Raw genomic sequence first — 24,607 nt, 5'->3', positions numbered from 1 at the left:
TTGGTCACATACACATGGATTATCTAAATGCTAAATAGACCCATTTTACACTGTAAAAAACCTTTTTGTTCAGTCAATACTTTTGATGTACAGTAACTTTAGGGTCTGCTGTTTTTACACACTGTTAAGCACTTTGGCTAGCTCCTATGCAGATGATAAAAACATTCTTAATAATTTAAATAGAAATATGGCAAAATAATGACAGCATGTAATTGAATCACTTCTAGGTCGTATTGGGGACTTGATGCACAATGAAATTACATTTAACAAGACCCAGCAGATTTTGCGTTGCGCTGATCTTAGATGCAATAAATATTATATAAAAGAGGTTTGCAAATGATAGTGTTCTTAGGGTTTTTTCAAAGGGGGGCACTGCCCAGGTGTGTACAGGCTTGATATTGTGCTGATCTGTAATACTAATTTGGAGCCCTGATGAAGATGTTGACTGCAATGAAGCTGTGCTTGTTACATGTTTTTATATAATCAAATAGTGATCTGGTAAATAAAACATTGCAAAGTATTATTCTACATTCAAAGCAATTTTAAACTAGAGATTCCAGTAAAAGCTATAAAATACAAGGAATGGGGACTTGAAGTTACATATAAAATTATATAAAAGATTAATAGTCTGAGGTTTAGAGGCATCCAATTTCAGCTATATGTTTTTGCTACCTTATTAAATTTGACAAATTTTGAAGTATGGTGTAAGTAAATATTTTGTAAGGAGGGACAAATTACTAGGTCACGTTTGTATTAAAAGTAGTGCTTTAATGAAAAAAACAAACAAACAAACAATGAGCATCGTTCAGCTCTGCAGTCTGAATGTGTTTAACTATTTGGTAAACAAATGTACCTTCTAAGTATATGCCTCTAAGTCACTTAATGCAGTATACTTTGTGTCTATTGTCACACTTTCACATCACTGATAAAAGATAAAAACAATAGCAGAAACATTTAAAAAACAACAGAAAATATCTTGTTGGAGGGAGCAGTAATATACCCATCATCCTCTAGAGGATTTCACGGCAGGTTTATGCCATGAAACTATAAAATTCCACTGAAAAATAAAAACATGGGATTAAAAAAAAGTCTGGAGGTGGGAAAGCTGACTGACTTTGATGTCCTTGAAAGAAATGTTAACATGAGAACATGCACAAAAAAACCAAAGTTGTTCGGAGACAAGTTAGCTCTGAGGAAAGGAAAGATACTCCAATTGATGTGCACTGTTAATACCTCCAAGGTTTAACTAAAAACTCTGAGACTCCCAAGAGAATCTGCTCCATCCATGACTTATGATGGAGGCAGAAAAAAAGGAATACAATAATATTAATCTGAACCAAAATTTGTGACAGCAAAAAAAAAGATATTTCAGGCTCTTCTTAAAAAATTCAAGATTTTCTTTTCCCAGAAGTAAACTTTCTTAACATCTTGAAAGCAGCGAGGAAAGTAAATTCTTGGAAAAACACTCACTGATAAAAAAAACAATAAAAAGGTGGGCACTGGTCACTGGTGTGATGTGATCTTGGAAATTCACTGCTGTTAAGACCTAGGGGTAAAACACTTGACTTACTTGTTCTGTTCTGAAAATAAGGTACCAGTGGGACCGGTAGGTAATCTTAGCAAAAAGCCTCATTTAAACCATTTAAGAGCAGTATAAAAGATTAATGGCACACTGAAAAATGATTTTATTTGTCATAGAAGGCAATTCTCCCTCCTTCCAGTTCTCTTCATGTTAGCCCACACTGCAGTACTAGAAGCCCTTTCTTTTTTGACATAACTAGGGCCCTGTGAAAAGCTTCTGGGAATCAGAAAAAAAAAACAGATTAACTTGGATTTTGACTCATTGCCTGAATATGTCAATCAAGCCTCCACAATGAAACTGATCTAAAAAAATAAGTAATCAACACACCTACTTACTATTTAGAGAACTCTTCCTTTATAATAAGGGACAGTGACAGCCATCATGCGTGGATATATTAACTGCAATATATCGAAAGGTTCTAGACTTGATCATTTGTCTTGGCTCAAGTAAGCCAGCTTTTGCCTTTTTTTGCCTAAAAATAAAAAAAACCAACAAAGATGACAAGCTTGCTTACCTTATCCAGTTCATCAGCTCCACCGTGTCTGGATCATAGACCTCCTGCAGCTCCGAGAGCTCCGTTATCACCCTGGGAAAATACTGAAGTGGGGGAGAAGGGACACGGACATTATGTCAATTATTTGGAGAGCTACAGTATTAACCTGAAGGTGAACAAGAAATGGGAAATCAAAACTCAATAGGAATAAAAGCAGGAATTTATTTTCAGGTTCCTAACTGATTATAATAAAAATAAGATAAATACTAGACAGGCAGCCCAGAACTATATTAAACAGCCCATGACAGAAATTTAGGAGTTTAAGGTGTCTTATAATTGTTTGTTTCCTGCAAAATGCTGCATAGTGGCAGCGTACAATTCAAATGTTAAGATTATACTGTACAAAACAAAAGTCAAACCTCACTTGCGAAGAATTGTTTCCACTGGACTACAAAAAGGATATTACTGCCTTAGAGTTTAATAAAGACTCTAGGTTTAAAATTAATGCAATTTAGGAGTGCAATATACAAATAGATTAAGACGTCTTACATAGAGAGAATTTTTATGGAAGATGAAACAAGTTTTCAAAACCTGAAAGACAATCCAATGGACTATTTTATACTAAAGTGAAACGAGAATGAGACCACAGCTGGATCTCCATGTTCTAAATATGCATCATCAAACCAGGAGAGAGAATTTTTAGTCTGAAGATGTAACAATGTCAAAAATATAAAGACAGCAAGCTCTCTGTAATAATATTTAGATTAACTGGTCAGAATCTGGTGTCCAGGACTGATCAGAACAATGTCCTCTTGTATGACAAGAGCTTTAAGGAAGAAGAGGAATAGTGATGTTCCTACTGGGGCGGTGCGGTGGCTCTGTGGCTAAGGATCTGTGCCTGTGGCTGGAATGTTGCTGGTTCGTATCCCGTGGCCGGCAGAGGAATCCTATTCTGTTGGGCCCCTGAGCAAGGCCCTTAACCCCAACTGGTCCAGGGGTGCTGTATAAATGGCTGACCCTACACTCTGACCTCAAGCTTCTCTCCCTGTCTGTGTGTCTCATGGAGAGCAAGTTGGGGTATGCAAAAAGACAAATTCATAATACAAGAAATTATATATATATGGCCAATAAAGTGATATCACTACTCTTGGTCTTCTCCTCTGTCTCTCTCTCTCCCCGTCTCCCTTCCCCTGTTCTTTTCTCTTCCTTTCTTCTGTGTTCTATACTGTATATACTCCGTGAATCAAGTCTAATGATTTACCATGAAGTTAATTAACCAGAGTAAATCATCGGGAACAGCCTGTGTGTACCTGCCTGTGTTCAGTTCTGTGCTTACCTGTCTCTGCAGATAAAACAATACTTTTTTAAGGATTTCTTGAATAATAATAATAATTCCTTACACTAATACAGAGCTTTTCTGGACACACCACTCAAGGCACTTTACAGGTAATGGAAACCACCATCATCCACCAGGATGATGCGACAGCAGCCATAGTGCGCACAGTACTCTCACCACATACAGTATCAGCTAACAGTGGGGAGGAGAACAGAATGATGAAGCCAATTTATAGATAGGAATTATTAGGAGGTCATGACTCTTAAAGGCCAATGGGGAATTTGGCCAGGATGCCAGGGTAACACCCCTACTCTTTTCGAGAAGCACCCTAGGATTTTTAAAGACCACAGAGAATCAAGACCTTGGTTTTACATCTCATCCGAAGGACGTCACCTTTTTACAGTATAGTGTCCTTGTCACTATACTGGGGCATTTGGACCCACACAGACAATAGGGTGAGCGTCCTCTACTGGCCCTTCTTACAATAACAGTGTAAACAAGATTTGGACTGCAAACTTAGCTAAACTTTGATATCATTAAGCTCATACCAGCTTGTTTACAGGGAAGATCTAGGTTATCTAAAAAAAGCTGGAAAGCCATGATGTTAAAACTGCCTCCTTTAGAACCTTCAAGAAAATGATGGAAGGGATCCACTGATCAATACGCTACAACCAACCAAATCAAACAAGTGGAAAAGCCTTATTTGTAACTTTCTTATGTAGTGATTAAAACAAGACACTCCGATTTATCATATCTGATGCTGTATTAAAATTTCTGTTTTATGCAACAAGTCATTCATTGTTCAGCCTTTCAGATCAGTAACTCCATATATTCTCTAAGCTGCACAATTACCAAGCTTAGAGTTTCCAAAAATCAAATCACTGCCAATTATAATTAATCCTAAAACTGATAAAGGTCACTGCTTCATTTGGTACATGATGCATCAACTCAGCAAATTACAACACAACACAACATGGGCATGCTTTAATATTAATCTGCATAATTTTTAAGCAGCAGCATTAACACCTCAGAAGGTAAGCAAAGCTGGGTCTAATCAATCATAGAATGAGAGACCTCTTGGGAAAACCTCTTTGTTGTAAGTAATGTAGGCGGCAATCTTTCCTCTGGAAGAGATTTATAAAACTAATACCCCTGTATGGTGAACTGGGATAGTAACTTTTTGGTGCAGTCCTTTAGGGGAGATGATAAACCAAGGTCCTGCCTACTTGATCATTACAAATCCAATGGCACCACCCAGAGTACGATTGTTTTCCTGAGGTTAAATTGTGCTTTGTGTTTGCTTAGTCTGGCCTATCTTAATTTCCTCCTTAAATAGTGAAGTACAGATAATGGACAACTGAAAAACCAATGTAAAGTCGGTTAGTAGTGTGTTGTGCCTACTAGCTTCTGGAATTCTGCAGGAAGGGTGCAGCACCATTCTTCCATGAGAAGGTCAATGATCTCATGTCTGGTTGATGAAGATGGAAAATGCTGTCTCAATGTTGTTCTAGAACATCGGATCTGGTGACTGGGAAGGCTGTGACATATGGATAACACCAGGTCTATGGTCATCAAGCCAATGGATGACCACATGTGGTCTGTGGATGGGGGCTTTGTCATTCTTCCCCCTGTTGACCCTGCCTTTTATGGGAATTAGTGCACTCAAACCATACCAGGAAAATGGCTCCACAATATTACAAGAACCACCAGAACCCTTTGCTGTTGGGATCTATTGATCTGCACTTGCTCACCAGGTTTGGCTAGCACTTTGAATAAATAGATAAATATTATGATCATGGCCTATGCACTTTTGCCCACTGTTGGCCTTTGCTGATGATATCTTTCCCTTGGATTTCCACAATCACATTTGCATTGCTTCTGAAACATCAACAAGCTATCTGGTTCACTGAAGCTTCAGCCAAATGAATCCCAACAACCACCCACCTATCAAAGTCACTGAACTCTTGCTGACATTTTATATAGAATTATAGACCACCAGGCCTATCCAGCATATTTATGCATAACCCTAAGCATGATGGGATGTTATTTTTTTTATTAATAGTTGAAGAACAACTGTATGGAACCCTTGCTTTCAATATACTTGGTGTCCACCATTTACCCAGGTGTTGCAATTTTTTCCCCAATATTTATATGTATCATTTTCCACCTGATCTGCTTCTTAGTGGGGATGCTGCTGCATAATGGTAGTCATGTCAACCAAGAGCGTGCTGCACTTCAGTGGTGGATTCAGTACGGACACATGGAGGAAATATATTTACACAGAAAAAATGTGAAATCCCATCAACACCATGTGTTTTCAAGATACCACTTCTGTTAATCCCAAACAGTCTTGGAGCACAATGCGTAGATTAAGAACAAAGAATCAAGAACTGTTTCCAAAACATTTAAAGAACAGCCATTTAAAACTGTTAAAGCCAAGACATTAGGAAACAATTGTGCAATCTTTGTCATTACGCAATGTTCCTACAGATACATAACCTTAAAGACGCATGAAGTAATTGGCTACATATGGCAATTCATAAATTCAGTGTCTTATAATGGGGCATAAAGTGTCTTCCAGATATTAATATCCTAGTTGACATATTGTAGGAATGAATCCATAAATATTTCTGCTGTATGTTTGTTTCTATTTCATCAGGGTAATGACTACTGCTGCTGTGCCTCAATAAAATAGAAAAATAATCTGGTGGTAAAGACAAAATAATCTACATTTTTAATTTTTTGTGTTGTTCTTTTTAAGTCCTCTCGTAATATTTGTGTGTTTATATTAAAGGAAAGATAATAGGTTTGAAATGTACAGCTCTGTCAGTTGCACTGGACCGAAAGAACTGCCACTTTGGCTATGAGTAATTCCAGAAGCATTAATGTGAGCTCACGTTGTTCTTGTCAAAATTTGGCCTGCGAAAGGCAATTCTGACAAAAACAAACTGCACGCATGAAGTATTATTTGATTTCTAAAGCTTCTCTCAAGCCCCTCACTCTCTTTTTTTAAAGGGGCTGAAATGACTTATTTGACACATTTAATACAGAGTGAAAAGATTTAAAAACATCTCGTAACTACTGTGCTCTATGGGTTAAAAACTAATTAAAGTAATCAAATTAAGCACTGCAATTTAGCCTCTGTAAAAAACAAAAATAGCCCTGTGCTTTAGGCAATATATTTGTACAACCTCAACAGTACGCTAACACCTTAAAAGGGACGGACAACATTAAATATAGAAAATAAGGGCTGGCAACTAATTTATGCTCTAGCTGCAACTTTCACGCTAATGTCTAAAAAAACTTGGAAAAATTGTCCTGCTAAATGAAAGATGAGCATGTATAACATTAATTTTTCTATGCCTAGAACTTTGGAGAATGGCCGCAATCAAATATTTGATTTTGGTGTTCAATACAGAAAAAAGCGTGCTTTAATTAATGCTTGCCAAAACCTAGATACAAGTCAACTAAATTGGAATTTTAGTTTATTTTTTTGGGATGTATATTTGTCTTAACAATATGGCATCATAAATTTTATTTAATTTCCTCTGCAGACAACAGAACAAACATTATCTCTACAAATTACAGTGATTAACTGATTCAATCACAGGAAATTCAACACAAAAATTTAACTAAAAGAAGTACAATCTGAAGATATTTTAAAAAGTCCTTGGTCTAAAAAATGCCAGGGGTCTTTTTTGCAAACAATAATACAAAAACTTTACGTTGTAGCTTAGAATATTCACTTAAAACCATTGCAATCACTCCAATTGCACACTGCTATTGTTAAACAGAACTGTGCTAGCATATCTGAGTTGCAGCAGGATAAAGAAATGTTTGGCAAAAACCACTGCTTAAGTATCTAATCTTTGAAATGGTAGAAAAGCCCCCATCACAAAGTCTGCAACTTTCAATGATGGCACTGAGCAGGTCACAGGGGTCAATGCGGTGTGTTGAGTTTCCCACCCAGCCTCTGTGGTGTTTGGGAATCAGTCACATCTGACTAATAACACAGTGGTTCCTGTGGGTGCTATTCACATTCTTTTAAAATACTATTGACTCTGGCACAGTACTCCAAACAAACCAAAATTGAATACTGCCAGGACTTCATGATGTGACTTAGTTGGCAATTAAGGTGGGTTTTACTGTTTATTTTCCAACAAACATGATGACAAGCAAGGTGTGATGACTAAGACTACTTTCAGAGCACAAAGAGAAATGTAGTTTACCATCTTATTTTCTCAGAAGATTAAGCTTATAGCTTTAAATCATCTTTTAAATTTAAACATTACATTTGCTTAAAACCTTGAATTACATGAAAATTGAATTTAGGAAAAGGCTGGTGCTTAAACACATTACAGTCATGGATATTTGACATTATTACTACACTGTATGCGAGTTAGGAATCATTTTACTCTTTCAAAAATACACTCATACCCCTGTATATATTTTCGGTAATCTGAACCTGAAGAATTCGTTATAAGAACAAAATTGTGCTAATTCGAATTTTGAAGTTCGAAAGTGACCAATTTTGGCCGAGAATCTTCTGCGAACATCTGAATTCAGTGCCACTGAACAGCTGCTTGCTTCTGTGTGGGCGATAGGCATTGTGGTTTTGGACAGTGTGAGGCAGCAGTGCTTTGTTTACGATCACAACAAAAGCTTGTGCTCACATTTTCAAAGTGTTTTTTGTGTTTGTTTTGTAGTTGCTGTTCATTATGGGGTCTTAAGGAAGAGAACCAAATTCTTTAGAGTAATAGTCCACAACAGTATGCACATTGTTCTAGCTAATAGCTTGGATAGCGATATATTACAAAATAGCTGATGTGTGGTGAGCGTTCTGGCGCACTATGGCTGCCGTCACATCATCCAGGTGGATGCTGCACATTGGTGGTGGTGGAGGGGAGTCCCCATTACCTGTAAAGCGCTTTGAGTGGAGTGTACAGAAAAGCGGAGGGGAGTCCCCATTACCTGTAAAGCGCTTTAAGTGGAGTGTAAGCAATTTTTATTATAATGATTATTATTACAAAAGAATGAAATATGTAAATATGATATAATTATTTTACAGCTATAGTTGGCTTAATTGAGTAGAACTGCATTGTGCACTAAGCTTGCTATAATGGTCTATATCGTATTATATGTTTAGGGTGGATTTTGAGTGAACTTGTCTTTAGTTCAGAACGGGGTGGAATTTTCCCCATAAGAAATAATGGAATTTTACAATCATCAGCCTTCCAAAAATATTTTCAGGAACGAATAAGGTTCGTATACCAGGGTATGAGTGTACTAATGAACTCAAAAGTATAATTATACTTGATATAAAATTTACATTATATCAGTAGTTTTGCACAAATATTAATAGCAAAAGCATAATAGCAATAGCAAAATACCCCTTGCAATCTGTTAGGAACACTGTGGTCCATGGCAATTTCATTTACCTGCTGAGGTTTTGTGGTAGAACTTACCTCCCTCCACAAACTGAATCCAATTATTGTTGGGACTGCAGTACTCAATATAAGAGCCTGTTTAAAAAATAAGAAAGGGGCAAATGTTAAGAATTTGTAATTGTCACCTCAAGGAACTTCTGGTACATTTCAAAACTCTGTAATAGCTTTACAAAAGTGCAACAGTGACCCTTCAATTTCTTCCCATTTTAGGATTTCTAACTGCTACTTTAATCAACTAGTAAACTAAAGATTACATAAAGTGATCAAGTGATCATTTTAATGATTGACCCATTGACAACTCTGATCAACAGTGTGCTTTAGTGAAGACACAAGGAAGAGATGACACATTTGTTGTGGTTCCACATTTAAACCTAGCTTTTCATTAAAATCACTTACTTATGAGCTCACCCGAAAAGCTAAATTGGTAAAAGTTCCCAACTGAGCAAAAATTAAGCTCTGTGATCGCAGGTTTGAGCCTGGATCATGTCATTAGCCAGCTATGCTGAAGACCCCTGCCTGAGTGTGATGAGGATTCCCCAAACAGTGGTGCACACCTGGTTGAGGTGGCACTGGCAGAGAAGTCTACGTACACTTTCTCATCTTCCCCTGTGTGTGGTCAGTGTTCATAGCCATGAGTTGAGATGTAAAAACACACACAATTGGCTTCTGTATAAATTTGATGTGTAAAAAAAAAAAAGTGGCAATTCAAGATTTTTACAAAATATAACTTATTTCTCATTAGTCATTCCCCATTGTTAAAAAAACAAACAATATAAGCATTTTAACCTACTTAGCTGCTGTTGCGCTTCACAGGATCAATATACTGTACGTTATCTAGTGTAATATGTGGGAGAGAAATTTATTTCTATTAATTAAGAGGGTAATGCTTCATCATCTCTGATATGTCTGTAAAATGAAACTCTGAACTGTTGCTATTGACATGGCTCACAGGAAATGAATACATCAGATCTCCTATTAAGGCTATAAATAACATTACAGGTTTTGGGTGCATTTTGAATAAAGGCTGCAGTGACCCACTTCCCTTTGCTTTGACTGTAGATGGCTTATTGAAGTTTGAGTGGAAAGGCATTTCTGTGTTGAAGTCAGCACAAATTATTGATGGTCTATGAGAAGTGGCCTCAAAAGCTAGGGACAAAGTGGTAAACAACTCACAGCCCTGATGGAAACAGCACCCTGTGTGTTTGTGATGGCTGAGCATTAAAGCTGGCTGTCACAAACTACAAGGCACAGCAATCTAACTCATGACAGCAATCAAATTGCACACAGGGTTCAACCTGGGACTTTGGGAAGACAATCAAACGAGAAAACAGAAGAAATACATTGTGTCATTTGTGCCAGGAACTCAGTAATAGGTGGTAAAATGTCAAAAGGTGATGGTTGCTCACAATCAGGAAAACATCACAATTCATACTGCTATGAATCTGTGTTTCCCAATTAATACAGGAGAGATGCTAAAAGCCCAGTTAGATGCCAAAGTCAGATTCCTAACTTTGCTGACTGATGGTGCTCAACAATCCCATCTGTAGATTACAGACTAATATTTAAAATGCACTGAAAAGCAGAGAATCTTCTTTTGCCATTTGACTCTGGAGTGCCAGCAGAGCACTAAAATACAAATGGCTGTTGTTTTTGTATATATGATCAGATAAATGTGACCGAGTTGTTGCTTCTTAGTTGGCAAGTTCATTTTCATAAGAGCCTAAATTCCTCTGCAGTAGTGATGCTTTATGACCCAAATTTATTAATGAAACCCTGAGGCCGCGCTGTGGCTTAAACACCCACAAGGAAAAAACAGTGCCACAACAAATGTGTGCACAATAACATGAGACTGTTCAATAAATCAGAACAAATAATCATTTTAAAAATTAAAAAAACAACCCTGAGAGTGCTATTAGGTGATAACACTATATAGTTTTAAGCTAGAGGTGAATTTCAGTGTTAGAATATTATAGTGCATTTGGCAGGGGCTGCTTTGTGGAGAAAGGAAATTTTAGTTCACTCCAAAGCAGGGAGCTGTACACCATTTAAAATTACATTAAAAAAATTAAAACAAGCTTAAGATTGAATACATTTCTTGTGTTGTAAAATGGCACTGGGCACCTGCTCATATTGGTAAAATAATTAACAATTAGAACAGAGAAAAATTACATGATACTTTAAGGAGGTACTAAAGTGAGTGTTGACAAAGTCTTTATCGATCTTTTTTACATAAGTAACAATGTTGGTATAAGTAGTTCAAGTAGGTAGCTGCGTCAGCATGCATAGGCTGCAAAAGAACAGGTAAAGGTTTATTCCATGCTGAAAAGAGAAGAAAAGCCACACAATGTTTCAGCTGTGTAGCCTTCTTCCAGTGTGGAAGACTGTGCGACACTTAGTAGGGCATGAAGTAATTAAGACGATTTAACGTGATTAGTTCTGCTATACAGAGCATTACAGTATATTTCTAGGCTGGCATTCTCTGGATTCTTAACGTGCTTGGAAGAATTGTTGACTAGAAATAGCTAGCAGTATATTTACAATTTACTGGTTAATTCTAAAAACCTTATGGTCATCATTCTCACTGTACAGTGCCATCCAGAAGTATTGGCACCCTTGGTAAAGATGACGAAAAAAGACTATGAAAAATATTTGTGTTGTTTATCAGCTTGATCTTACACTGAAAATATGAGAGATCTAACCTTTCAGTGAGGTTAAATTATTCCAAAGAAAAAAATCCTTATAAAAAAAATAAACATTTTTCTCAAAAACACGTGACAATTATTGGCATCCCTGCATTTAGTACTTTGTGCACCCTCCCTTTGCCAAGATAACAGCACTGAGTCTTCTCTTATAATGCTGGATGAGGTGGGAGAACACATATATAGAGATCTGAGACCATTCCTCCATACAAAATCTACCTAGATCCTGCAGAGTCCTTGGTCCTTGCTTGTGGACTCTCCTCTTCAGCTCACCCCATAGGTTTTCGATGGGGTTTAGGTCAGGGGACTGGGATGGCCACTGCAAAAGCTTGATTCTGTGGTCAGTGAACCATTTCTGTGTGGATTTGGTTGTATGCTTTGGATCACTGTCTTGCTGGAAGATCTAACCACAACCCAGTCTTAGCCTCCTGGCAGTGGCAGACAGATTTTGATCTAAAATCTCCTGGTATTTGATGAAGTCCATGATGCCATGTACCCTCACAAGATTCCCAGGCCTTTGGAAGATAAACAGCCCCACAAAATCACAGACCCACCACCATACTTCACAGTGGGGATAAGGTTCTTTTCTGTATGACCTTGACTCTTTTTATGCCAAATCCACCTTTGATGTTTGTTGCAAAAAAGCTATATATTTTTGTCTCATCTGACCATAGAATCCAGTCCCAATCAAAGTTCCAGTGATGTTTAGCGAACTCCAGGTGCTCACGTTTGTGGTTTGACAACAGCAATTGTCCAACTGTGATCCCTGGAGAAAGTTTTGCCTCTCAAACCATCTTCCTCACTGTGCGTTGGGGCAAAATACACATGCGTCCTCTTCCAGGCAGATTCACACAGCTCCAGTTGTTTAAAACTTCTTAATTATTGTCTTAATAGTGGAGATGGGTATTTTCAGGTGTGAAGCTATTTTTTTTATAGAAACTGCCTGATTTATGAAAGTCAACAACCTTTTATCTCATTTCATTTTTGTATTCTCTGGTCTTCCCCATGTTGATGGATGACTAAGGGTGTTTGGCCTGCATGCTACCTCATATTGATACCCCAGTGAAAAAGGAGTTCATGGATGTCATTAGATTTTGTTCATAGGAATTTCTAGGGGTGCCAATAATTGTGACACCTGTGTTTTTGAGAAAAAAAATTATAAGGATATTTTTTTCCTTTGAATAATTTTACCTCACTGAAAGGTCAGATTTCTCCCCTATTTGCAGTGTAAGATAAAGTTGATAAACAATAAAGACAATTTTTCATAGCCTTTTTTGCTCATCTTTACCAAGGGTGCCAATAATTCTGGGGGGCATCTCACATATCATTAATAGTGCCTCTTTTGTTTTTTATAAGATACAGTAGCTATCAAAAGTATTTACCACCCCTTGGACTTTGTCATATTTTATTGTTTTACAATATAGAATCATAATGTATTTAAATTTTGTATATAGTATACTGAAAGCAGGTGCTTCCACACAGTTGTGGCTCCTGCGTTAATGAAGCAATTAACATCCCATCATGCTGAGAGTTATGTATAATGCTGGGCAGGCCCACTTGCCCATTATTTTGGCTATCATGGCTAGAAAAAGGAATCTCAGTGAGTTAAGAGAGGGGTGGTTGTTGGGACTTTTTTGTCAGGACCTTCAGTGAAGACTGCTGAACTCGCTGATCTTTTATGAGAAACAGTGGCTAATTGGGATGGAAGTCTGAGGGAAAGACTTCATTAACTAGGGGACAACTGTGGACAAAAGCACATATGCCTCAACCTTAATTTCTTCACATTGATTTGAGATGCAAAGCAAAACAGATAAGCAACTCTGAATCAGTTAACTGCTAAGGCATGAGCAGGCAGTTTCATCAATAACAGAAGAGAAGAATACCATGGATGGGTAGCAGTGCATAAACACCTTATTACACCATAGATGAAGAATAACACCTTGGTGCAGTGGCACAATGTAAGATTACTCATTTATTTATAAAAAAGCTTATCGTATAGTCTGCTGTGAGTGTAATGTTTTTTTAGGTTTACATATGCATTAAAATAATTAATATTTTGTCTTAATGCTAATTATACAATGTAAATAATGGAAGGAAACCAAAATAAACATGAAAAGTTTGTTCTTTCTTTTTTTGAAATAAATTACAAGGGACAGCAAGTTCATGCCTAAGAACATGTTAGGCAGGTAAAGTCAAAGTCATACTACAGCATGACACATTTCATGCTTGTTGTTATTATTATTATTATTATTGTTGTTGTTGTTATTATTGGGAGTGGCTGGTCTGTTGCAGTTGTGATTTCATCTGAGCATTAAATCCAACAGACCCTTTAAGCTTCACTCACCAGTACAACTGGATGAACTGACTTCAGCTTCAACCACCGGAATACGGTCACCCAGAGCTCAGGTGAACACACTCCGAATGCCGTGAACATGCATATGTAGGGGGTCCACAGGTACTTCATCCTGAAGATGGCAACATTAAGGGAAAGTCATAATTCTAAGTAAATGTGCATTGAACACATTTTGAAAAATATTTCAGCTTCCTGAATTTAATGAGCACCATACTGTACCTACAGTACCAGGTCATAAACATATAAAAAGCAAGGAATGTCTCCCTGTTTTGCAAATTAGTGCAACAGGTTTTACAAGTTACAAGTTAGACAACTAAAACCACAAAGCCTACTTGTTATCTTTGTGTACACAACACAAAGCTAAAACAAAACTGGGTGTTGAGAAATCAAGTATCTGCTGCAGGATTTCAACCAGCTACTGCACTATATAGGCAGAAGATTAACATAATTGTCATCAAAGAGCTAATCATCAATGTTCTGACTTCCTTGAAAGTGTTGGTTACAGTAATATTCTATATAATGGCATATTACTGCCTTATACTTAACTATAAAATTGTCTATGCAGTGTGGTTTTTGCAGGACAGTAGGGATGCAATACATTACTCAATTAAAAAATATAGTGTAACCAGAGGAAATATGCTACTAGATTACAATATAATAACCTTTAATTGCAGGCAAAGTATACAAGCTTAATAAAGCAGACAATAAATGGTGCTTAAGATCTGTTATTTTAAGATCTTCAAAATACAGTTTAATTACACCTGTGCTACTGAAAGCTATCATTGTTTTCAACAAGTATCTGCTTCCCCCTAGTGGCCAAAGAGGAGATTTATTATTTTAGAAATCGCACAGAAGTGGACCGTTTTTTTGTACAATAGTATCTCTTTCTTTAAGTTTTAGTAGCAGCAAGTTTAACCTACCCCTCAAACACCATAGCCAGTGCACCAAAGAGAAGGGTATGGAACACATGGTAGATGACCTCTGGTTGCTCTCCTACTCTCCCATCTTCCAGTTTTAGGTTGGTTTTCATTGGCTCCCCACTGCCGTAGTCAAGTTGTACAGTCATTTAGCTCAGTCTTATTACAGAAGAAAACAAAGCACCAATAGCAGTACCACAGTAATCTAAAACATCAACTCCAGGTGAACTATTAGAAGGGCAAAATGATGACAAATTACTCAATTTGTTATTTATAACTGTTTTCTGACCTTAGTGCTTTGTCCTAGAAACACCCTGATTTTGCTAGGACACTTGTGTTGCCAGCAAACACATCTCTGATCTGTTAATTCTCAATTTGTCAAATTTCATTACTTAGCAGACAAATAACAATAAATAAAAATATACAAATGAAGTGTGGCTCTCCTATGCTTGTATACAGACGTTCTAGTAGATTGACAACTATTGACACACAAGAAACTATCTTGAGTTCCATGTATGTAATTAGCACTGTGAATTATATATGAATCAAACTGCTAAAGCAACACCAGTAGTCATTATACGCATAAATGCATTGTGTTCTGAAACTCAGAAGATTTAACAGATTTAAAGCTAATATCTAACGCCAGAATATTTTGATTAAATGTGAAATTGTTTATAAAAAAGGTCTTTTCAATCTGATCATTTAAAGTGATTGGTCTGTAAAAAACAAAAGTCAAAGGACACAATATACCACTGAAAAATCCCTTTTCTTTTCTATTGAAGCACATGTGCTGTCACCAAAGACAGGAGTTCCCTAGACAAAACTCTCATCTTTTATTTTCAGATTTCCTTTTTTCAGTACAGTAAAATTAAATGACAGTAATGCCTAATTTTAAAACTTCACAAGTCATACTTTGAATTTGTGACCTACTATTTGTCTAAATATGCCAAACCATACCTTAATCTCTTGTAGATCACCTGCACAGCAGACAGAAGACAGACCAGCAGCACAAGTATGTAAAAGGGAAGCACCGAGGCCTGGGTGAGTCTGAGGAAGAAGTCCTGAGTGGGTTTCTGGAAAGCCTCCTGACACAGCAGCATGTTGGTAATGAAGTCTCTAAAGGAGAAGAAAGTAAATATCAAAGTCACAGTTAATGTAATGAGAAGTATAAAGAAACTTCTAATGATGGGAGATTTAAGATTCCATGTTTTGGAGTACTCTTCCTCCTTCTGGATGATTCAGACATTAAAAACATTAGTATCTCTCAGAAAAAAGGCTTGCAGGTTTCAGAATAATTTATATTACTTTTATTTATGAATAATCCAAAATCAAGTGTCAGAATGTAAAAACATACACAAATATACAACCTTCAATCCACTGAGCTAGCTCATACTCGTAATATTGTATGCAAAAGAAAAATGTCAAAAATTCCTTTAAGGTTTAGCAACTATTTTACTTTTCTTAATTTCTGACACCAATTTCTTTAGTATTCTTGATTGGGAACTAAATGAAGTAGGAAAAATAGTTAACTTACTTAACATATTAAATATTAGTTCTTAATTATTTTTAAAAACAAAACTTACGTTGTGGTGTTTAATCCAAATTTCACTTCAAGAAATCTGAATATATGGTCACTTTCATTGACAGGAATAATTCTCTAAAATTATAAAAATAAAACAACTTTGACTACAAATCTAAAATATAGGATAAAACAGTACAGAATACATATGCTAATGGTTAAAAAAATACTAGTGTTCTTGCTCTATGGTAGTAAACCCAGCCAATTGTTTAAAACATATATGCACATATCAAGCTAGAACTCCATTTGCAGTCTGCAACTCACTTCATTCATAGTTTTACAGGCATTGCATAAGAATTCTTCTGTCCCACTGAGTAAAACTTTCACACCGTCAAAGCAGAAAGAAGGAACCCAGAAGCATCACCTACTAATAGCATATAAGAACAGTAGAACCCTGTTTACCACAATCTCCGAGTCTACTAGACCAGGGGTTCTTAACCTTTTTGAGAGTGAGATACTTTTTTGGGGTTAAAACAATTTTGCGACCCCCTCCACATATACAGATTTAAAAATCGTCACGTTAAATAAACTATAAGCCAACTTCACTTAATAATAACAATAATAATAATAATATTGTAGCGCCACGGAGTGTGCTTTAGCCAAGCGCACGCAAGGCGGGCTGAGAACAGCGCCTGGGGGTGGGACGACTGGACTGTATATAGTGGTACGGAGGCTGGGAGACGGTCTCTTCCCTTCATGTGTGTGTTAGTGTAGGTGCAGCACTGTAATCCCCGTCCCTGTGTGAGTACTTTTCCCCGGTTCGAGTTAATAAATGTGTTGTTCAACCCCATTCCCTGAGTCCTATGCCTGCTCCATTTGGTACCGAAGCCCGTGGTCGTTACATTAGTGTCAGAGCGGAATGGAGTGGAGCGTCAAGAGGCCCGGAGCGAGTGGTGAAAGAGCCATAGCCGAAACGGAGGGTCCTGGCACGGACGGAGAGCCTGCCCAGATGGAGGTCCCTGGCCTAAATAGAGAGTCTGCCAAGATGGAGGGTCCTGGTTCAGACGGAGGTCCCTGGTCTGGACGGAGAGGCTAACAGGAGGAGCCTGCCTTGCACGTACAGCCTGGAGGGACGGTTTGGGTCGGCAGGACACTCGACTCTTCAGACGGGGGCAATGTAGCGCCATGCGCGTGCAAGGCAGGCTGAGAACAGCGCCAGGGGGCGGGACTATGGGACTGTATATTGATACAAAATAATGGAATAATCTGTAAAAGTCGTGCGCTTGTTGCACTGTCTTTGATTGAACTTAAAGTATGAACAGCTTCATCCATTACTTGTTTGAGTTCGGGGGGCATTTTCCACATGGGCTTGGCTATGAATCATACAACGCATCCACAAAGTAAACAGAGCAATGGCCTGTACTTTCGTGACTATCCCACTGTGTTTGCCAGTCATAGCTCGTTCACCGACTGAGCAGATTTACACACACTTGTTCCAGTCAATTTCATCCTCATGTACACTTGTCCAGCAAAACAAAAAGTTGATCGCCAGTGGCATGCTCGGAAAGTGGACGACAGAACAAAAAATCATTAATCATTAATTTCCTCCTCTTTGTGGTCTAGTCAAGTTGTAAAGAAAAATACAGACTAGACTTTATCTTAGCAATCACCTTGCCACATGTCTCTTGCCACATGCCCAATGCAGTTAGACACAGGATCATTTGACACCTGTATCAATGCTAGCTGCTCTGCAGCACTTTTCCCCACTCATGATTGAAATCGTTTCCTTAGCGCACAGTAAGAAAAAAGTCTCACCAAATGTGTGTGGCTTCCCAGTTTTGGCAATCCAGTTAGCTATGACAAAAGACGCCATAAGTGCCTCCTGGTTCACAGTGGTGGCTTTACGGAGGGTAGATTGTTGGCCTCTTAGCTCCTGTAGCTTTGGTTAAAAAAACTCAACAGGTTTAGACTGCAAGGTCAAGTGTCTGGTCTGCAAGAGTGGTGTAGCAGTTTGGAGGGCTTGAGGCTTTCCTTAGCCAACGCTTCGTCACAAACCACACATACCAGTCGTGCGTCCTCTCCGTACTATCCGTACTAGGTACTTTTCGCTATTCTTTCTCATTTTCTTCCTTTTTTAGGAGTTTTCTGCTGTGTGTTTCTCCACATTATCTTTAGCTCTCAATCTTTAAGTGCTACCTATTAAAATACACTCCATTGCTAGGCTAATCACGACTACCTAGCGGAAAAGAAAAAAGTGCTAGAAGTATAAATGCAATCATGGCCCACTGATAGGCATTAATGTAGCGCCCTTGCCAGGCACACAGAAGAGCAGGCTGGGAGAGGTAGCCAGGTCTGTGGGTTTCTTTTCTTCTCTGTAGACCACTAAGTCACCCAGCTAATGTAAACATCTTAACCGTGCAGGTGTATACAATCGTTAATTGTTTACCTTTGGTTGTGTGTTAACCTTTGGTTGATTCTGTCTCTGTTGCCTATTGTCGTACCCCCCTGGGACTATGTTGCGACCCCCAGGTTAAGAACCCCAGTACTAGACTGATCATTTAGAAACAGAAAATGGCTCACAGAGTTAGCTGGCCTGTTCAAACAACTGCACCAGGGAAACTGTACACTGTGGATTAATGGCATTTGGAACACACAGAAATGGGACTACTGGAAGCATAATCTTATGGAAATGACAGGACAAGCCAGAGGGCACTATGTTGCCAAAATGTGACAACCATTGGCATCCCTGATGGCCTGCACATCTCATATATCTCGTGATGGTAGTGCCCTCCAGTATGTTCTGCTGTAGAACCTATGTCTTCCTTAATACATTAACCAAATTATACAATTCAGTCCATAGTTTTCGCAAAAATGTTGCATGAACACCCCATCTACCTTCATTGTCAACCTATATATCATCTACAAAACTGAAGTCTTGCTATGTAATGCTTACCTTTACAACATAATGGAACATGATGCTAATTGTGAAGACCAAATAGAAATGAAGCAGGATTTTTATCAGTCTGGTTACAAGGGGGCCCTTCTTCATGTTTTGCTGAAAAAGAAATCAAATTTCCACTTTGCATGCTGCAAACAAGGCATTAACATGGAGCTCTACAAGTCTAAGAATTATTCTAACTACCTGCAAGTACCTCGCAAGCACAGATCCCATCATGAGACAAAGCAGTGGAGAACTCAGCAAACTGGGATTCTGGAACTGCATGATATATCCCAGAGCCACTGAGCATAGGTAGATCTTGTGCACATCAGCCACCTTCAGAGGACATCATGGGGGGGAGTAATAAAAAAAACAATTTAGATTTCAAAAAGATTTATTCCAACTAAAGCCAGAAAGACAAATGAATATGATCTGATGTAGAGATCTTAGAGTGTTACACTGAAATCTATAGATTCCACTGTCAGTAACAAATTGTATAACTTGGGACCCCAACCAAAACTGTCTCAGGGTCTCAACCAATATGGAAGTGCCATCTACTAATCTGATCTGCTTACAGTTACAAGACATCATCAGAAAAATTAACAAGACTGCTTTAGGTGACAAGGAGCATCAGAGCACTCAGTTAATCATTGCTTGACTCACTGCATGCTCTACTCTGAGATCCAGGGAAGTTAGCACCATTTGGAGGAACAGCACATCAGATTGCAGATGCCCCACAGGTCCCAGGAATAGCTAATTGCACTTGGGCAACAATAGCCAGATTACAGCCACCAAACCAATAGTGATCAAAGTTATCTAATGACATAGCTCATTTTTCAAACTAGCATCACCTGAACTTCTTAGGGCTGAATAGGGATGAATGCACTATATGAAAATATATTTAAGTTATGTTACCACACCACCTTCACTTCATATTCAGTATCCTGTCTGACGTGCACTTCACTTGCATTAGGTGGTCTTCAATTCAAATTCTAGGACACTGGATATAAACTTTATATATAAACTTTCTCAGGCCACAATGTCTTGTAGATGGACATAAAATACTAAAGTCAATAATGCCCTTTACACAAAAATAACTTCTTCCTGACTTGCTTTATTGCAACATCAGTCTGTAAAGCTTAAGAATTGTCTTGAATTGGGACTTGAATTTGACTTCTCACCCTTGCATTCATCTTCCTATACCATCTACAACTCACAACTACGCTACAAAGCTAGAGTATGCTCTTCTGTTCACCTAAATGCCAATTTCAAGTGAAAATGGAGAAGCCCTGTGAGACAAAGAAGTGTCAAATCCAAACAGTGTCACACAGACTAATTGCTCAGGGCAAGAGAAGGGTATTTTTCACTCCACAGGATTTATTCCATCTGTGAATAAGAGCAGACAAAGAGGAAGACAGATTTTTGAAGTAAGACAAGTCAGACCAGTACTGCAATTTAAAGGCCAATATTTATAGTACATGCATTTCATGTAGTAACAAACTTGCAAACTATTGCCTGGTATGTGTACAGTCACAAATGTAAAGAAAAGGTGCCAGCTTTATGCATTTAGTTTAGATCTCATAAAGCCCCTTTTAAACTGTTTTGAGTAGAATCACAAAGCCACATAAATATTGCAAATTTTAAAAAAAGATAATTCTACCTTATGTTGTCATGAAGACACATGCCTGTGCAATGATAAATGACTTAAATTATTCATATAAAAACCTGTTTCATTCTAATTTCCTTTTCTAAACTACTACTAACACTATTTTGTCTTTTTGTATTATTTTACTTTCATCTGTTCCACATTATTCAACACCATTTACACCACAGGGCATTTTAATGATGTAATCTGAGCAAAGTACCTTCCTCAAGGAGACAACAACATTGCCCCACCTGGGACTTGAACCCATAACCTTGCAATTATAGATCCGAAGCCCTACTCCTCACTACTGTCGTGCTATTGTAACATGATTGTAACTTCAGTTTTTTAAAGTGCTTGCATGAAATCATATCTATTGTTTGCCTTAGCCATATAATTAATGTACGTCTTTTTATACACTGTAGTAACCCTGGATAAAGGATTCTTCTTATAAATAAAGAATAATAATGATCACAATAATTTCAGAAGGCATCTCTTTGAAAAATAAATACTAAAGATCCTTTCTTAAAAATGGCTTCTCTCTGAACATGTCAGTACCTTGCGTGGTGGCACCAAATCAAAGCTGTCTAGTAAAAACAGCGCAAGGCCCTGGATGAAGAGCACATAGTGGCTGTACTCCCAGATCATGATAAAGGTGAAGGTGGAAGCACTAATGAGCAGGTAGCAGAACATCTGCAATAAAAGACAAGTCACAGACAAATGCAAATGATACTCCCAATCATTAAACTTATCTCATTCCTGCTACGGTTCTATTCATCCTATGGTTGAGGCGCACTGACTGGTCTAATAGAAACTTTAAAAATAAGTTGTGCAGAATATACTGCACCTGTTCTGCCAAAGGCCGCTCATGATGTAGTTTTTAACCCCCAGCAAGAATGGCGTTTTATATCAGGTTTGCATTAAATTCTATTTTTTAGGCTTGAATTAGTAATTTATCCTTTATTTGTGGAGCTTTGGTTTATAAAACGTGACATACTTATGGAAGAAGCAAAAGTCGTCTTCCTACTTTATTATTATTAAACATACTACATAGTCAGGCTTTCTTTGTACAGGTTGAAAATCCTTTATCCTTTATCCTTTATCTGAAATTCCAAAATCCCAAAACCTCCAAAATCCTAACGTTTTTTGAACGCTGACATGACAGGCCACAAATGGAAAATTCCACTAATAACTTACCGAACTTTCCAGCTCACAGTGATCATCGATGACATACCCTCTCCCTCAAGTTTCTCGGACCTGATGTAGTTGTAATGTCTGGGGCTGCATTTATCTTCAAGTTTGTAAGCAGTGATCATCATGTTTTGTTTTGTTTTTTTTTTGTACAGCAAGTACAAAACGTTATTTTTACGTGAGATCTGAATTTCACCTCCATGTATGAGTGTAACTTGACTAGCATCATTACCTGTACTTGTACATTACTTTAAAAATAAAATGCAGACTTTTTTCCGTTTTCATTTTCTTTACCTGTAATCATATTCAATGTTTTGTTTTTATACCTCACATAAAACTTAATACCTGTATAGTAAAAAATAAAATACAAATGGCGTACATGTACTGTAACCTTTTAATCAAAACTTGACATCAAGGTGGAGACTGATATCTTACCTTTCTGATGGTATTATGTTTAAAAAATATTAAAAATGTATATAAAACTACATTCGGGGTATATGTATAAGCTTTATTATGAAATGTAAATGGATATCGTGTTTAGCCTTGGGTCCCATCCCAAAGCTGTCCCATTTTATAGATGCAAATATAAAAATATTCAGAAATCCGAACAAATCCTAAATTCGCAACACTTTTGGTCCCAGGAATTTTGGATAAGGGATTCTCAACCTGTATTTCATTATTAGTACTATATGATTCCAAATATAAAAGGAAAATTGACTACCTCGTTCAAATTTAAAAAGATGAGTAAATTAAAAGAAAAACATTTAAAATGTCCATTTCATTTTTTCATATTTCATATAACAAGATAAACATTTGCACAAAATAACATTAATACAGTATTTAAATAGAAGGCTATCAAATTTGAGACCATTAAACTTTAAATTGTAGGATGAACCACTACACTACAGTACATTGATATTAATATTGCTCAACAGCCTCATATACAATCCTGTACCTAATGCAATACATTTTGAGACAACTCTACATGATTTGCCCTAGTAATCTGGCCATCTATACATTTAGTGATTCCAAAGCAATTAAAAAACAATATTATGTTGAAGTTTTTTTAAGTGCCATTTTATTGTCTCATTTATTAGCCTGTTTTCCCAAAATTAAAAGCAATTAAGTTCACTATATTGTAACAGAAGTCAGCACAAATGTTTGCCATGCTTCACCTCTGTAGCTGAGCTGATGTTGTTCCTCAAGAAGCCGGTTAAGGCAGTGACCTGGCAGGAGAAGTAAGGCAAAGCCCAATTCTCTCTTAGGGGAATGGCATGGTCTACCTTGGTTGTGTCAGGCCTGAAAACACAGTTCAACATTTTACAAAATAATACATAATAAAACACAAAAACAAAAACTTATATTGATAAAAAGACTGTAATTGATATTACAGCTGTTTTTAACCAGGAGTCCAGAAACCTCTATGGATTTTCGAGAAGGACCCTGGAAACAAATGTACAATTCTCAAACCCAGTGAGGGGGGTGCACAAGGGGTGAGCCCTGTTTCCAGAAAAAAGCACTCGCACGAGTAAGTTTCAAGCTCTATGAAACAGGCATTTCGGACTGGGTCATGTCATTAGCCATAACCATGATGACAGACTCCCAGAGGCCTCCTCTGATCAGCGCTGAACTTCCAGTATGAGGCTGCTTTGCCTGTGTTGTGTTAGAAGACAAGCAGCTTGAAGGAGGGCAGGTCGGAGGAATCTGCCTAAAGCTCCTTACCCTCCCCCCGTGCAAATGTGGGGATCATTGCTATGAGCTGAGCCAAGAAAAAACACACAATTCAAATTGGGTAGGTATAAGAATAATAAACTGCAGATCTTATGAACCTCCTGAGCTGTTATGCTTTCTCATGTATGAATTTGGTTTGCTATGTCTTACCTTAAAATACTTCTCAAGTCTAAATATTGTATAAGGATGTGAAGTGCAAACATATAGAACAGTTGTATATTCTACAACAATGTATTTAATGTATTACAAAACAAGACTAACTCAAAAATAAGATGAAACAAAAAAAATGCTGATTTGAAATGAAACTGCTACAACTTAAACCCACTTGGTAATAAAGTGGCTTCTTTCAGCTATGCAGTTTGATGTCCAGAAAGTGATTTAGAAGCAGAGAAGATAAGGAACTGCTGTACTTCGATTCTGTACTTCTGTTCTTTCTAGAGCCTGAAGAGGCTGAAGTACAGGAAATGGTGCTGTCTGGGAGTCTCTTACCTGTTAATTATGTACCATGCAACAGCCAACATTCCTGCCACCCATGTTCCACTCATCACCCAGCTGGAGACAAACAGGGCAGTCACATAGATGGCCTGCAGGCCAAACACCACACCAATGTAGAAATACACAGGCTCTATCACCTCCTAAAGAAAAGAACATTTGATTACAAACCACAGTTTTCATGGTTTCACAAGGAGCATACTTATCAGAGGACAATTGCATAATCATCATTCCCATAAAACGGCATTTGAGCTCTAACAAAAATCA

At 37.6% G+C, this 24,607-nt stretch overlaps 1 protein-coding gene across 2 annotated transcripts in view; it reads right to left on the bottom strand.

The window, feature by feature from the left end:
• Positions 1-24,607, bottom strand: part of LOC102686628 (dpy-19 like 4) — a 57,289-nt gene that overhangs the window by 9,300 nt on the left and 23,382 nt on the right. For both annotated transcript variants that reach the window (XM_015357493.2, XM_015357492.2), the window contains 11 exons: positions 24,338-24,483; positions 23,293-23,416; positions 21,485-21,619; positions 19,489-19,620; positions 19,300-19,401; positions 16,411-16,484; positions 15,785-15,943; positions 14,831-14,950; positions 13,902-14,022; positions 8,877-8,933; positions 2,097-2,179 (listed from right to left, as the gene is read on the bottom strand). In XM_015357493.2, the coding sequence (XP_015212979.1) occupies positions 2,097-2,179; positions 8,877-8,933; positions 13,902-14,022; positions 14,831-14,950; positions 15,785-15,943; positions 16,411-16,484; positions 19,300-19,401; positions 19,489-19,620; positions 21,485-21,619; positions 23,293-23,416; positions 24,338-24,483 (1,253 nt within the window). The remainder of the gene's footprint in view (positions 1-2,096; positions 2,180-8,876; positions 8,934-13,901; positions 14,023-14,830; positions 14,951-15,784; positions 15,944-16,410; positions 16,485-19,299; positions 19,402-19,488; positions 19,621-21,484; positions 21,620-23,292; positions 23,417-24,337; positions 24,484-24,607) is intronic.

The sequence above is a fragment of the Lepisosteus oculatus genome, chromosome 10 (genome assembly GCF_040954835.1).
Source record: "Lepisosteus oculatus isolate fLepOcu1 chromosome 10, fLepOcu1.hap2, whole genome shotgun sequence".
Lineage (NCBI taxonomy): Eukaryota > Metazoa > Chordata > Actinopteri > Semionotiformes > Lepisosteidae > Lepisosteus > Lepisosteus oculatus.
Note: the sequence above shows the minus strand (reverse complement) of the source record. Positions and strands in the feature narration are given on the sequence as shown.